The 16,453-nt window shown below is 38.5% G+C and overlaps 1 protein-coding gene across 5 annotated transcripts in view; it reads left to right on the plus strand.

Annotated features, from left to right (window-relative positions):
- ATP2B2 (ATPase plasma membrane Ca2+ transporting 2) overlaps nt 1–16,453 on the plus strand; it is a 277,471-nt gene that overhangs the window by 183,725 nt on the left and 77,293 nt on the right. For all 5 annotated transcript variants that reach the window (XM_054977415.1, XM_054977411.1, XM_054977412.1 and 2 more), the window contains 2 exons: nt 6,437–6,678; nt 7,476–7,710. In XM_054977415.1, coding sequence (XP_054833390.1) covers nt 6,437–6,678; nt 7,476–7,710 — 477 coding nt within the window. The remainder of the gene's footprint in view (nt 1–6,436; nt 6,679–7,475; nt 7,711–16,453) is intronic.

Raw genomic sequence — 16,453 nt, forward strand, 5'->3', positions numbered from 1 at the left:
GAGTGAAATTCTAAGGAGAGTTACTCCAGTTTAAGCCCATTGAAATCACTGGTGTAACTCTCCTTAGGATTTCACTGTTTGAGTAGGAAAAACGTCAAATGATTCTCCCTGCCAAGGAAAATGCTCTTCCATTTTTTTTTTAAATCTAGTTTGGAAAAATAATGCACAATGGCTTGAACATTTACTTTACATCAGTATAGTCTACTGCTGTACATGAAAGGGGGGTCTGAAATCCGGGTTTGGGATCCATGAAGGTCTAACGCAGCTCTAAGAGCTGAGCTGTCTGGGCTGCTGTTTTGGAGGCTAGAGGGGCGAGGAATTGCCCGTAGCCAACTGTTCTCAGGCGGAGAACAGGCGTAGAACGCTCAAGAACCTGAGGGCACATTGATCTTGGGCGAGGGGGGGTCCTGCGCAACGGACTCTCTCCCATCCCTTGAGGTCCCACCCGAAGAAAGGTTTTGCCAAGATCTCTACAGCAGTTTTGGAGCCAATTTGGTTGGCATAAGACCTGCATGCCCAAGCTTCATACAGAGACAAGGGGACTTGAAGTGAATTGAATACAGAAACAGTGATTACAACCCGAGAAGATGACTAAGAAGGTAAAGATTACTATCTCTTGAAACGGGACAGATTACTCTAAGAAATAAAGTATTAAAGCGAATTTAAAAACTGCCACAGACTGATTACAAGGAGGGGAAATTCCGGCAAGAAATTTTTTTAAAAAAGGACTATGTATAACGGAGTTAGTAGAGAAAGTTGATTATTGTTTACATACCTGCGGAGAGAAAGAGATAGTGGACTGTGGGAAAGTCTCAACATTGCGAAAATTGCTGTGTGTGGCAGAGGAACAGGAAGTACGTCAGAACGATAGAGAAGCTGGAGAGAAGCGGCCTTTTCTATGTGACAGGAAGTAGAAGAACGCCATTTTGAAGAAGGGAAAGGTCGTGGCTTCAGCGGAAGAGGAAGCAGGCCATCTTGGATTAGAAGTATAGTTGATATAACCATAGAGAAAAGACGCCCAACATTTTGGACTGTGTAAATGTGTTTTTTAAAGAAATAAATTAAATTTGGGACTTTCAAAAGTAAAAGTATATAAAGTCAAACGCCACGGAGTTAAGAAAAAGAGCGGACTCATGGGAGCGAGGTAAAGCTAGCCCCACGATGTCGAAAAAGGAGTGGCAAGCAGCAATTGAAAGTTTGGATAAAAAAGTTTCAGAAGGAAACAAAGAAGTTAAAGATATGATACAAGAGATGGTGAAAGAGTTTAAAGAGACACTTAAGAAGGAACTGGCGGAACTGCCGAAAGGTATGGAAAAAATACAAAACAACCTGCAAGCCACACAGCAAAGGGTTAATGTAGTAGAAAACGCAATGGATACCTTAGCAGATACGCAACGAACTGAGATGAGGGCGATGAGAGGCAGAATGGCTGTCGCAGAAAGTAAACATATGGAGAAACAACTGAGATTTCGTGGTTTGCCGGAAATTGAGGGAAAATCTGCCCAAGAACAGATCACAGAAGTTTTGGCTGGATACCTGGGGAAAGAGGAAGACGAAGTTGCGGCTATCCTAGACGTGGTATACAGAATAAATTCAAGATTTGCGACCCAGAGGAAATTACCAAGAGATATGATTGTGCAATTCACGACTAGAAACACAAGAGAAATGATTGTGAGTAAACAATTTCAGGATCCATTAGAGGTCGACGGCAAGGCGGTGATTATTATGAAGGAATTGCCCAGATCGGTGCTGTTGGATCGGAAAAAATATAAAGATTTAGTCCAGATTTTGAAGGACATGAAAATAAGATACAGATGGGAAATACCAGAAGGGCTGTCCTTCGAATTCGGAGGAGCTAAAAAGCGCATCAGATCTGAATTGGAGATGGAAAAGTTCATTAGGGACAATGAAAAGGACTTACCAACAACAAGATTATGATTATGGAGTGTAAAATAATATCTTGGAATGTAAATGGACTTAACTCGCCTAACAAGAGAAAAAATATCTTCCACTGGCTATTAAAACAAACATGTGACATCGTATGTTTGCAAGAAACTCATATTAAAAAGCAAGATATAAAATATTTAAAGTTTGCAAAATTGGGAAGTGAATTTGTGGCTGCTTCAAAAAAAAAGAAAAAAAAGGTGTGGTGTTGTATATAAAAGAAGAATTACAGCCAAAATTAGTGGTGAGTGATGTGGAAGCTAGATATTTAGCAGTGGAAATTATGTGGAATTTAAAGACGCTGTTGGTGATTGGAATATATGCACCTAATGGAGCAAAAGAAAATTTTTTTTGAGGACTTGGGAAAACAACTGGATGAACTATCTTACGATCAGATAATTTTAGCTGGAGACTTCAATGGAGTTACTAACTTGGATGAAGATAAGAAATCTGGAACTGCCCAAAAGAAAAGAGGATTACTACCAAAGTCTTTTTTTGCAATAAAGGAACAAGAGATTCTAGAAGACGTGTGGAGGAGACAGAATCCCAAAACTAGACAATACACATTTTATTCTGCAAGGCATTTCACTTTATTATGAATTGACATGATCTGGGCCTCCAAAGACTTAGCGTTATGGACTAAAGATGTGGAAATAATGCCTATGGTAGGCTCAGATCACAACCCAATCATGTGGAGATTTGGGAAAAGAAATAAAAGAAAAGGATGGAGAATAAATGAAGATCTATTGCAAGAAGAAAAAAACATTGAATTGTTGCGAAGAGAGACCAGATTCTTTATGCAACATAATATGAATAAGGAAGTTTCGACTAATAAGGTATGGGACACTTATAAAGCAGTGACTAGAGGCATACTAATGGATTTAAATGCAAGAGCTAGAAAGAAAAAAGAGGAGAAGAGGTTAGAGATTATGGAGAAAATAAAAGCCAAAGAGACACAACTTAAGAAGAGACCAGGAAAAAAGAAGTTATATCAGGACATTAAAATCCTACAAGAACAATTGATGGCAATGAATAACAAAGAATTGGAATGGAATCTTAAGAGAATGAATCAGAAGTCGTTTGAGGGTGCAAATAAACCTGGGAAATATTTGGCATGGCAACTGAAGAAAAGAAAAGAGAAGAGAATCATAAATAAAATTTGTGAGGAGAATAAGACATATTTGGAGCAGGTAGCCATTAGTAGAGCTTTTTTTAAATTTTACGCAAAGCTGTACCAAAAAAAGGAAATGAATAAAGACTCTATAATGAGGTATTTGGAAAAGATGAAGCTCCCTGCAATTTCTGAAGGTTGGAGAGAAAAACTGAATAGGGAAGTGACAGAAGATGAAATAAAAGAGGCAATTCAGTCAACAAAATTAGGAAAGGCACCAGGCCTGGATGGACTAACAGCTAAATTTTATAAAGTAATGGCTAATGAACTGGCGCCTTTCCTGAAAGAAGTGATTAATGGAGTCATGCGAGATCAGAGAACCCCTGATACTTGGAGAGAAGCTAATATATCATTGATTCCTAAAGAGGGACAGGATTTGACCAATGTTAAAAATTATAGACCAATTTCGTTGCTGAACAATGATTACAAAATCTTTGCGAAGATTTTGGCTGAGAGAATAAAAGGATGGATGTCTGAATTTATTGCGGAGGAGCAAGCTGGATTTTTGCCAAATAGACAAATCAAAGATAACTTAAGGACAGTTATAAATGCTATTGAATACTATGACAAGCGTTGTGATAGAGAAGTTGGTTTCTTCTTCGTGGACGCTGAAAAAGCATTTGACAACTTGAACTGGGACTTTATGTTTGCCTCTATGGAAAAGCTGCAAATGCTCATACGAGCAGTGAAAGAAATTTATAGGGACCAGAGTGCAGCAATTGTGGTGAATGACGATGTGACTAAAAAATTAACAATAGGTAAAGGTACAAGACAGGGTTGCCCTTTGTCACCATTGTTGTTCATTTTGGTTTTGGAAATACTGATGATTCAAATACGGGAAGACGATGCAATCCGAGGAATAAAAATAAAAGAGTTTTCCTACAAGGTCAGAGCGTTTGCGGATGATATAATGTTAATTGTGGATAATCCAATTGAGAATATGCCGAAGGTAATGGAGAAAATAAAGGAATTTGGAGACTTGGCTGGATTTTTTGTAAATAAGAGGAAGTCAAAGATACTATGTAAGAATATGTCTAAACAGAAACAACAAGTACTAATGGAGATAACGGACTGCGAAGTAACAAATAAGGTAAAATATTTGGGTATTGAACTGACTGTGAAAAATATAGATCTATTCAAGAATAATTATGATAAATTGTGGATACAAATAGAGCGAGACTTGATAAAATGGAATAGGTTAAATTTGTCATGGTTGGGAAGAATTGCAGCAGTAAAGATGAATGTATTGCCAAGAGTGATGTTCTTGTTACAAACAATTCCAATTATCCGAGACTCCAAACAATTTGAAAAATGGCAAAGGAAAATATCGGATTTTGTGTGGGCAGGCAAGAAACCCCGAGTGAAAATGAAAGTATTACAGGACGCCAAAGAGAGAGGTGGAATGCAGCTGCCCAATTTAAGACTATATCACGAAGCAATATGTTTGGCATGGATAAAAGATTGGATGACGCTGAAGAATCGCAAATTACTGGCTTTGGAGGGATATAGAAAAATATTTGGATGGCATGCATATTTGTGGTATGATAAAGTAAAAGCAGACTCTATGTTTTTACACCATTATATTCGGAGAAGCCTCTTCACAATTTGGAAGAAATATAAAAATTACCTACAAGACGGAATTCCTTCCTGGGTGGTTCCGTATGAAGTAATAGATCCGAGAACTGTCGATAATGAGCAGCAGTGTTTAACTTACAAGGAGATAACACGAGTAGAATTTTCAAAATTGAGAATAAAAACATAGGAGGAGTTGTCTCCATGTTATGGATGGTTTCAATATAGACAGATCAGAGATCTTTACAATTCGGATTGTTTGAAAGGAGGGATAAGAATGGAGAACTCAGAATTAGAAGATGTAATTTTTCAAGAAGGTAAAAAGGAAATTTCAAGGATTTATAAAGTACTTTTAAAATGGTTTACAGAGGATGAGACAGTAAAAGTCCAGATGGTGAAGTGGGCTATAAATTTTCATAAAGAAATAACAATGGAGGCGTGGGAATACCTGTGGAAAACGACTTTGAAGATTACAACATGTACAAGCTTTAAAGAGAATGTTTACAAAATGATTTATCGTTGGTATTTGACACCAAAGAAAATTGCGCTAGGAAATATTAATATGTCGAATAAATGCTGGAAATATAAAAAACATGAAGGATCATTATACCACATGTGGTGGACTTGTGAGGTAGCGAAGCAATACTGGGGAGATATAATTGAAGTAATTAATGAGGTTTTGCAAACCCAAATAAATAAGAACCCAGAATTGCTCCTACTGAACTTGGGAATGGAAGATGTTCCAGTGCAGTACAGAACATTGTTATTTTACATGATTACAGCAGCAAGACTTTTATATGCGCAGAAATGGAAAGTACAAGAAATACCAACTACAAAAGATTGGATTTACAAATTGCTGTACATGGCTGAGATGGACAAAATGACAAGAAAACTTAAAGATCTTGATCCAGGACAATTTAATGCAGATTGGGAGAAATTGAAACAATATCTAGAAAAAAAATGGGACGTGAAAGGGGAACTGTGGCAGTTCGAGAATTATTGAAATGTAATAGAAGAAGAGAGAAGTGACTTTACCGGGAAAGGGGGAATTTAATTATTAAAATCTAAGCTACCATTAGGGTTATGATAAAATTAAAAATTATAGAGTATTAAATAATAGATGTTTTACTATGGATATATAAGATTAAGCTAGTTAGATATTATTTACAATATATAGCTTAAGTAAAGAGTATATAATGGATATTTGAGTATAATAGCTACTTTATAGACTTAAGATAAGCTTAGAATAAGAAATTTTAAAAGATGGATGTGTAATAGAATATTAGAGTCTAAGCTAATATCAGAATCAGGATGATTGTGGAAAGTAAAGAGTTTAATTAAATGGAAAGTAAAATGGATATAATGTTATATTTTTAATATCTTGATTGCTAATAAATATTATTATGCTAGCATTATCTTATGTAGAATATATGGTTTAACTGAGGTATTTAAAGGGAAACTTGTATTACAGAGATATTTTTAGTAGAGATTTAACAAGCTTAGAGAAAAGAGTATTAAGTGTGTGTTTAATTGAATATATGAGATACTAAGTAATTAAGTAATAAGATAGACTAAGGGTTGGAAAACTGTTGGAAGTCAACTAAAAAGGGGGGAGGAAAGGGAGGGGGTTAGAAATAGACTTACAAGGGGGCAATGTATGTGTTGAATGATATTATAATCTAATCCAATAAAAATTTTAAAAAAAAGAAAGAAAGGGGGTCTGAAATCCAATTCTTTCTTTTCCTTTAGCCACCAGAAAAGGAAGGTGGTCTACCTCGTCAGGTTGGCAACAAGACAGAATGTGGTTTATTGGGATTAGTCGTGGACCTAAAGCAGGACTATCAACCTATACGGAATCAAATCCCTGAAGAGAAGCTGTACAAAGTGTACACATTTAACTCTGTGAGAAAGTCAATGAGCACTGTCATTAAATTGCCAGATGGTAGCTTCCGAATGTACAGCAAAGGAGCTTCAGAAATTGTCCTAAAGAAGTACGTACACAGTATCTGTCCTGAACTCTTCTATACTAATTGATTTAGTTCTCATTATGATATTAATAAAAATTTTACTGCTATGACCATTGAAATGCTTAACTCTTCAGACGGTCAGCAAGAAAATTGCATAAAACTTCCATATGATTTCCTAGGGACACAATCCTCTCAGTCCCATTTGAATTGAGTGGTAGATATAAACAACTTTAGTATTCCCTTGAAGAGGTAACATTAATTTGAAAGGTGCTGTGTAGGAGAACCTGATAGATAATGGCCACAGTTAATTTTCAATTTTCTCCTAACCTTATTCAGAACATAATTATTAATAATACTTAATGTAGCACTTTTAAATATTCAAAATATGCAGCAATATTTTTCTTGGTTGTCATCATAACATATATGTGAGAACATTATGGCTGTCAACAAATTTAATTGATTGAGAACTTTGTTGACTGAGACTTTCTTAAGTCTAAGTAAGTCTTGGGGCTGTCCAAGTTTTTGAACCCAGCCCTTCAAACCCAACACTCTAATCCCCAAGCCTTTGAAGAGCTAGGCTACTTTAGCATGCATTCAGTCAGTTGTTGGTAATACTCTCTCCAATCAGGTGACAAATAGCTTTCTTTAAGAGATGCTAAATGACATTTCTTTACCCATTTAGCTTAGGAAATTGAGAACCAATTTTTAATTAATTTTTCCATGCAAAATACAGCATATATCCCATATGTGCTCATTGCTATCACTTGACTGGCAATTTCTTCTATAGCTATCCAATTGTTGTTGATACATTTTCTTTCCAGATGTTCTAAGATCCTTACTGCAACAGGTGAGCCTCGCATCTTTAGACCTCGTGACAGAGATGAGATGGTAAAGAAGGTGATTGAACCCATGGCCTGTGATGGACTAAGAACCATCTGTGTTGCTTTTCGAGACTTCTCCAACAACCCAGAGCCAGACTGGGACAATGAAAATGATATTTTGACTGACCTGACCTGCATTTGTGTGGTTGGCATTGAAGATCCTGTAAGACCTGAGGTATGCTGGACTTAACCTTGATACTAAACAATTTAACTGCCAAGTATGAAATCAATAAGGATTATTTTCAAATAAATTTTAGATCATGAACTACAAAAATTGTGCTTCTTACTTTTGGAATTTAGTCTAGCTAATTGAGATAAACAGAGAATTCATTTGTATTAACTCCTCCTGGAGTAATTTCATCATACCTTTGAATTTTATCTTCAGCACTACAATACTTCTATCAGGACTTCGAAAAATTCTCCTAGTTTTGTTGTATGAAATATGATCTTCATGTTTGCACAGCAATAAATCAAATTAAATGGAATGGGATTTAATCCCCTAATAAGAAGATTTAGGATTACAGTTCTAGTTATTGGTGATAGACATAGTCATTTTCTGTATGCAGTGTACAAGTCCATCACAATTCTTACCTCAAATTAAAAAAGTAGAAAAAGGGAAAAGGGAAAGTGTACTGTAGACCCTTATATGTTTGGGCCTTGAAACAATTAGCTATGGATAGATTTAAATGAAACATGACCTTGATCCTAAGTGATGGTACAAGATATACAAGATGGTACAGGAGGTAAGTGTTGATCTACTTGGGAACAGTGACTACAATACTATTACATTCAGCGTTTAATACAAGGGAAGTTGTCCAATAATCCAGCATGACTAGATTTGATTTGATTATACAGGAAACGTCTCAAAAATTAGAAGATCAGTCAAAAGAAATTGAAAGGGTAAAGAAAAGCAGATATCTTCAGGATGCATGGTAAATATAACAACTAGTGCTCATATGGATTGTGTACCATGAATTAGGAAACTAACAAAACTAAGAGGATGCTAGCTTTGTTAACCAGCAAAGTCAAGAAAGTCATAAAAGGCAAGGTTTCCTTTTAAAAACAGATGTTTAGTCTGTGAAGAAGGTGAAGCCAATGTAAATTGACAGGAAGGCAAAGAAAAGAGCAAACATTTGAGAGAGGTGGATGGATCATTGGAAGACACAAGACAATCTGTTGCTAAAGGAAGATACAGCGACTGAGAAAAGCCAAATGAATTCTTTTTACTTCTCTATGTGGTGGTTACCTGTCCAAGAATTGCTATTGAGGAACTGAGTCAAATAGAGGTGTCAAGAGATGACATTCAGTGGAAATTGATAAATTAAAAACTTAAGTCACCAGGTCTAGATGGCATGCACTTGAGGAACTAAGGAATTCAGGTCATTGATTTTTTTAGCAATAACATGCAATGGCACTGAAATTAACTTCCCTGGAACATAGCAAGCATAATAATGATTTTTCAAAATGGATTCAGGGTATCAGTTTGTTTGTTTAAAACATTTGTATGTTACCTTTCCGCCTAAAACAGAATCCTCAAAATGACAAACATTAAAATGCTAACAAACAATTTTAATATTTTTAAAAACAATTTAAATTTTAAACAACATTTAAAATAGTACTTAAACAATTAAATAAATATGTCTACACAAACACATGACACAAAGAACAGATAGGAGGGCTTGTAACAGTTATTGAAAGTATGCCAGACAGGAAAAAAAAGTCTTCACCTACTGGTGAAAGATAACAATGGGGGGAGGAGATGAAGTTTTGGTGCCACAACTGAGAAGGCCTGTTCTCAGGTTGCCACACATCTAGTCTCACGTGACAGGGACACCCAAAGCAGGGACTCCCAAGATGGCTGGAGTGAATGGGTAGGTACATACGGGAGAAGGTGTTCCTTCAGATATGCTGGTCCTAAGCCATATGCCAGACACATGGGTCCAGAAAGGCAGCCATCTTCCCCTGAAGCATTTGGATCAAGGGAATGACCAGACTTAGGTTTGCCCTATCAAACAAGAGTGTTTTGGTGAGGTCCTTAAAGGACTTAAGAACCTCTGCCTTCTGGGATATAGTCAGCAATTCCTCTTGAGTCTCCCCTCATACAATGTCGCTTTCCGAGTCACACTGTGAGGCTGCTCTTCTGCTATACCAAACATTCTAGCATGGTGCGTGTGTGGAGTTCCAGTGGATGCTCACATTGCTGATCAGGTAGTGCTGTGGCACACCTGCCAGGACCTGCTTCTGGTGCAACTGAGTAGCCTTCATGCTGTGTAAGAAGTTAATTGTATGATGCCGGTATTTTGGAATGAGACACTTGAGTGGTGGCATCCAATTCAGGATTCTCTGCAGAACTCAAACCCAGGGCATTCCCAGGGTTTGTGCATCACACAGTAAATGCACCTGAAGCCCACAGTCTGTGTCGCTGCTTTGATATTTGTATCATTGGTCACCATGAAGCCATGAGGTGACATCCCTGTCTATACATGAACTAACTGTTTCTCAGTGGTGGCAGAGATATCGGCTGCTGTTGAGGACCTGTCCTTGTTGAGGACCTGTTCAAGAAGCAAATCCTGACAGTAGCCAGTCTTGTGTCCACTAACTCACCCTGCCTAGTGCTGGTTGTCTCACCCCCACCCAGAACATTGTCAGGTTACCACCAATGCAGTCAGCAAGAGATAACAACAACAACAACATTCGATTTATATATCGCCCTTCAGGATGACTTCACTCCCACTCAGAGCAGTTTACAAAGTATGTTATCATTATCCCCATAACAACAATCACCCTGTGAGGTGGGTGGGCCTGAGAGAACTCTGGAAGAGCTGTGACTGACCCAAGGTTACCCAGCTGGCTTCAAGTAGAGGAGTGGAGAATCAAACCCGGTTCTCAGATTAGAGTCCTGTGCTCTTAACCACGACACCAAACCACGACACCAATGAGGAGAATGACCCTTTTCCCTGCCTTCTACTGCCCACCCCTTGGCACACTGGTGCCGTCCTCACCAAATGTTGCCATCAGAGATGCTTGGCATCCCTTCCCTGCAGGAGACCTTGAGGACAGAGCACCAGAAGTAGTTACAGAATAAATCTCCTCTTGCCTAGCTGGTAACTGCATGGCTAGCCCACCAGCCTCTCTGTTCCCCTGAAGAAGTACCCCCTGGGGGCGCCTCTTCAAATGATTCCTGAGGCTGGCAGTTGAGAGGTGAGCCAGGTCTTTTCTTCTTCAACTGATCCAGGCCCTACACAGCTGGCACTGTGCATAACAAGGGTCCTCCATCCTCTGGAAGTGCTTCCAGGCAGATGAGGTCAGGGGCACCCACACTGACTAGCAGCTGCAGGCACTGTCAGAGCTGCCTCCTGGGAGAGGCTTGGGGCAGACATACTGTGTCTAGGAAGGGGCAGAAAGAGGTTCCTGAGGGAGAACTGGTTGAGACGGTAGCACCTTGGGGCACACCTCCTTGCAAGCACCTCCCACCTTTCCCCCTGCCTCTCTGGAAAGGCCTGCTGGACTCTGAAGGAACCGGAGAAGGGGCACTGTTGGTTTTCTCCTCTAGTCCCTTCAGCATCCTCTGAGTCCCTGGGGTGCACTTAAGAGCCGTTTTTAATTATTTGTCTTAGGCTCTTGTTTTACTGTGATTTTATTGAATATATTATGTTTTTAATTGGTCTTTGTTGTAATTGTCATGAACCGCTTCAAGATCTTGGTTGGAAAGAAGTGGTATAAAAATCAAATAAATAAAATAAATCAGAACACTCTTGTTCCCTAAGTTCACCTCAACTCAGACAGCTCAGCCTGCTTCTCCTACTGCAGCTGAGTCACAACAGCTGGAGGAGGGGCAGCCTGAGCAGCAGACCCCTGTCCAGTACCAGCAGCTATGGGCACCTCTGTGAGCAGTGCTCCAGCAGCAGCTTCAATGAAGAACGGCTTCAGGCAAAGCCTGTCTCCATGCTTAGCTGTTTTACTTTTGATCCCTATCCTAATATTTGCTGATACTGAACTGTCTTTTTTACCATTGCAGTTTACTTTCAGTGACTGACTGGTATATAGCTCGTGTATTGTTTCACAGCTCTTAAAAATCTCCACTTGCAGTTTTAATCAATTATTTTTTCTGAATTCCTCCCTTGAGTATGTATACTATTCATTCAATACTTCCATAAAATCTGTGTGATCCAATATAACAACATACATTTTTATATTCATATATCTTAAACCATTCCAAACACATTTCTTTCCATTATTTACTTATTTCTAGATCCTCCCTTTCATCCTTCCCTAGTTTAAAAACAGTATGTGAAGCAAGGTAACACAACCAGAAAGCTGCAAATTCTCTGTGACTCAGAACACACTAGCCTGCAGCATGGTCTAAAATACGTTGAATAGTCATTGGGAAACAGTTTTTTTCACTCTGTATTTCTTCAAGCTCCAGAGTATTGTCAAACGACTTGCTTTGATACATTGTTTATTGATTCCTTGGGGAGCTTGTTTATTACAAGACATGAATGGGTGCACTTGCTATGATGATACAGGACTTCATTACTGATAACAGTCAATAAAGAAACAGTAGGTAATTATAAAAGGGCTATATTACATATTTTTTTCATTCCATTATGTGTCTGGCATATCTGCATAAAATAGAGTCTCATCAAATTTAAGCTTCCAACATCGGTCATGGAGTGATTTGTCAACTGTTTGACATACTGCATGGTAGTTTCAAATGTAAACATAAATTCTGGTTTGATTAAACCATCAATATTATTTTAATTGTTATTAAATAATTAGTGAGACTACAGATCTCCATTTTGACATACTAGCAGTATATTTGCTTGAACGTATGCTTCAAGAGGCTTTTTAGCAATCCATTTAGTTTAGTTTTCTGAAAAGTTGCCTTTGTGATCTTCTGTTTCAGTAAGTCATGTGCATTATTGTTAGGAAAATTGTCCTTTAAATACCAAAAGAAAACTGAACCATGTACACAACCATATGCAAACCAGGCCTTCTTTCAATGTTTCATTGCAAAAAATAGAGGGATTTTTTTTTAAAAATCTGATTATTAAAAAAATGCATATGTAAAGTTGAGCAGGTAGGTAAACTAAGTTAAATGAAATGGCCCTCTAAAGAGATAGTAAACAACAAATCCCAGTTTTCCTAAATGGATGGAAAACATTTTAAAAATTATTTCTGGCAACAGAAACTGTGATTAAGTCATGATGTGTGTGATGGCTTTTCTCAATCATAATTTGTAATTTATAAAGGGTTTTTGATAGTAGTTGTAAATGTTGGCAAGCTGAATGTTAAGTTTTGTGTATTTTTGTATGACATAAAAGTGCATCAATGTAGAGCTTTCCATATGCAAAACAATTGTGTAGAATATTCATCATATGGTGGGCCACTTCATGCCAAACACCTAGGGCTGCCAATCACCAGGTGGGGCCTGGAGATCTCCCAGAATTAAAACTGATTTCCAGATTGTACAGATCAGTTTCCCTGGAGAACATGACTGCTTTGGAGGGTACTCTCTGTGACATTATACCCTCCCTCCTCTCTTCAAAACCCTGCTCTTCCTAGGCTCCATCCCCAGATTTCCCAGAAGTTCTGGGTAGCAACCGTACAAGCTTCCCATGTAATTTTTGTGATGAGCATAATTCTGTCACGTATCTGTCCCCTCTTTCCACCTTTTGAAAGGTTATAATGGTGTGGTGAAAATCATTAGAAATCTATAGAGAGTTGTTCTACTTAAGTAACCTACAGTTGAGTGATGGCCAGCAACCAGGCAGCAACCAGATAAAAAAAATGCTAAACTAGTTCTTGGTGCTGAATGCAGAACTAATGTTTATCCTGTTGCTTGTCTTGGACAATTGGCAGCAACGTAATACAGTTACTTGGCTAGGACATGTAAAATATTGTAAAAGTGTGAGAAAAATGATTGAATAGGGGAAGTTCATCATCCCTCTCACACTCCTGCTGATATCACAGAAAGGTAGAGTCTTGGGCCCTTAAGTGAGTCCACCGCCCTCCACTATCAATAAAACTTGCTGGCAGTGGGAGGGCTATGGCAGTGATGGGATGCCTCATGACTTCAAATCATACAGCAGCATCCTGGTTATGGAAAACATGGTTCCCATAGTTCCTATATCCCTACTAGGGATGCTGAGAATGATGGTTCCAGATACTGAGAATGATGCTTCCACAGAAGCAGCTAAGAGTTATAACAGGCTCAGGGATATCCTTGAGTTTGTGTTTCTAGTCTCCACTTCCCCCTTACTGAGCCACAGGGCTCTCACTGGTCTTTCTCAGAAGACAGTAACAGATTTGGGCAGGGTACTAACCACTTTTCTCATTATGTTCTTCCCTCAGTAGCTGAATGCTTTTATATTTAGCCATTTTAAAAGGAAAAAAATGAATCTGGAATGGTATTCCCTTTTTATTCTTTTAGGTAGATAGGTAGGGTTTAGCTTATACCCTGAAATTCTTGTTGGACTCCAAGGTGCCATTGGACTCAAATACTGCTTTTTAATTCTGGGGAGAATCTATTTAGATATATATACTGAAATGTCTACATTAGAAGCTGTTTAGTTCTTTCTCTTGAATGTGGAGTTATTTGGCATGAGAGGGATTTATAGAAGAAACAGACGGAAAAACAGACATGGCAGAAAAAGTAGTCCTGTCCATATCAGTCCTTGATGCATTCTCTACTGTTATATGTGGCTTCTTCCCAGAAGTTGCCCCATTAAATTTGAGATAGTTTTTTGCAGGATTTTTTTCTGGGAAAAGAGGTGGTAGAACTCTCAAGAGGGAAACGAGGGAGAAACACATGGAAGAAAAGTATTGCTACTTTCAGATGTTCTGCTGCTCTTTTCAGCTGAGGGGAGGAGGAGGAGGGTCCTTCCTCCCTCTCCCCTCAGCTGAAAAAGCTGCCGGCATTTTAAAGCAGCTTTTTCAGCTGATAGGAGGGGAATCCCCCTCCTGTCAGCTGAAAAAATCCGCCGGCTTTGAAAACAGCAACACTTTTCTTGCCTTGCAAGAAAAGTGTTGCTACTTTCAAATGCCCCACTGCTTTTTGCAGCTGAGGCGGGGAGGGGAGGTGCCTCCTTCCTCTCCCCTCCGCCGACAAAGCTGCCAGCATTTTGAAACAGCTTTTTTCAGCTGATAGGTGGGGAATCCTTCTCCTTTCAGCTGAAAAAAACTGCTGCCTTTGAAAGGAGCAGCACTTTTTTTGCTAGGCAAGAAATATATTACTGCTTTCAAATGCCCCACTGCTTTTTTCAGCTGAGGAGATGGGGATGAGGGGGGGTCCCTCCTTCCCCTCCCTTCAGCTTAAAAAAGCAAGCAGCCATTTGAAAGCAGTGTTGCTGCTTTCAAGGCCTGCAGCTTTTTTTCAGCTGATGGGGGATCCCCCTCCCATCAGCTGAAAAGCAGTGAGCTTTGAAAGCAACACTTTTCTTGCTGCTTGTAAGTGGCAAGAAAATTGTTGCTCTTTCCCCGAAGCTAAAAATCTGGACTCCTTGGGCTGTGCATGGGAGAAAACAGGATCAAGGGTGGGGCAACCAGACATGTGAGTACTTTCAAGAGGTGCCAGAACACCGTTCCACAGCGTTCCAGCTGGAAAAAACCCTGGTTGTTTGAACTGACAATGTTTCCATGTGTATTTATGTAAGTGTATTCAATGAGTTTTTTATATCCATGTGCATCCTTGAATGTAATGAAAACGTGTAGATTTAGATAAAATGGGAGACTGTAGTACACGTAAGTCATACCAGCTCAAAATTTTCTTCCTCACATTTTTGACAATACAGTGAATTAAGTTCATTTTTAAAAGAATGATGCACTTGCAAAACTGATGGGCAGTAATAATATGATAGAATATGGATGTGACAGCACAGAAGTAGCTCCTCTCATGAACCCCCTGCTAAGATATCATTACTAACCATTTTATCCCAACTATTATCTGCCACTTGCATATGGTAGCAATCTGTTGTTGTCATTAGGCTCCATGCCCAATCTAAGCAATATTATCAACATATTTCCTTGATGTAGTGCTCTGCAAATAGATCTTTGATGAGCCTCATGATCTGTGGTGTGCTTTTAATGGATTCTTAGTATTTTTCATAGGATTACCTTCAACAGTATTCAGAAAACAAGACATCCAAGCAAGCATAACCTAAAAGAATGCAGCAGAGTCAAAATTGCATCATGTTCTTATTCTATGGAGAATTTAACCTGTATAAAAATTATGCTGAATTTTTTTGTTTCTGGCAGTGCAATCCTGTTCTTTGCAGTGTTACTTTTATCCAAGCTAATTGATTTCAATTGGCTTAGACTGGAGTAATTCTGTACAGGATTGTACTAAAAATCTCAGTGCTAATAAATGCAGTGAGTTAGCCTTGCAAACACATTTACTTGCAGTATGGCCTTTCCATTAGATTATAAATTTTTACAAGTTCGGTCAAGCAAATATTGCTTGTTTGCATTTCTAACAGACTCTGCCACTTTAAGCAGACTCTTTGAGAGACTCTCACTAAAATGAACATTTAAATTGGAAGCGTTCATATTCAAATTCATTTTTCTTTATGTTTCTTGTAATAATGACTCTCACGCACATGCCTAGCAAGCATGGTGTAGTGATTAGAATTTCAAACTAGATCTAAGAGACCCAGGTTCAGATCTCCAGCACACCATGGAAGCTCATTGGGTGGCTCTGGGCCACTCTTTCTTAGTGAAACCTTTCTCTCAGAGTGGGCGATGTGAAGATAAATGGAGGATGAGAAGATAATACTGTAAGATGTTCTGGGTTATTACTGGGGAAACAAGAGGGGTATAAATAGCTAAAATAATAAAACAAATGGTGTCTTTAAAAAGCCCTAAATTATATTAGTAAATTGTTGCTGGATATCTGAAAGGACTGAGATGTGAGGATAAAT

This window comes from Eublepharis macularius, chromosome 4, assembly GCF_028583425.1.
Source record: "Eublepharis macularius isolate TG4126 chromosome 4, MPM_Emac_v1.0, whole genome shotgun sequence".
NCBI lineage: Eukaryota > Metazoa > Chordata > Lepidosauria > Squamata > Eublepharidae > Eublepharis > Eublepharis macularius.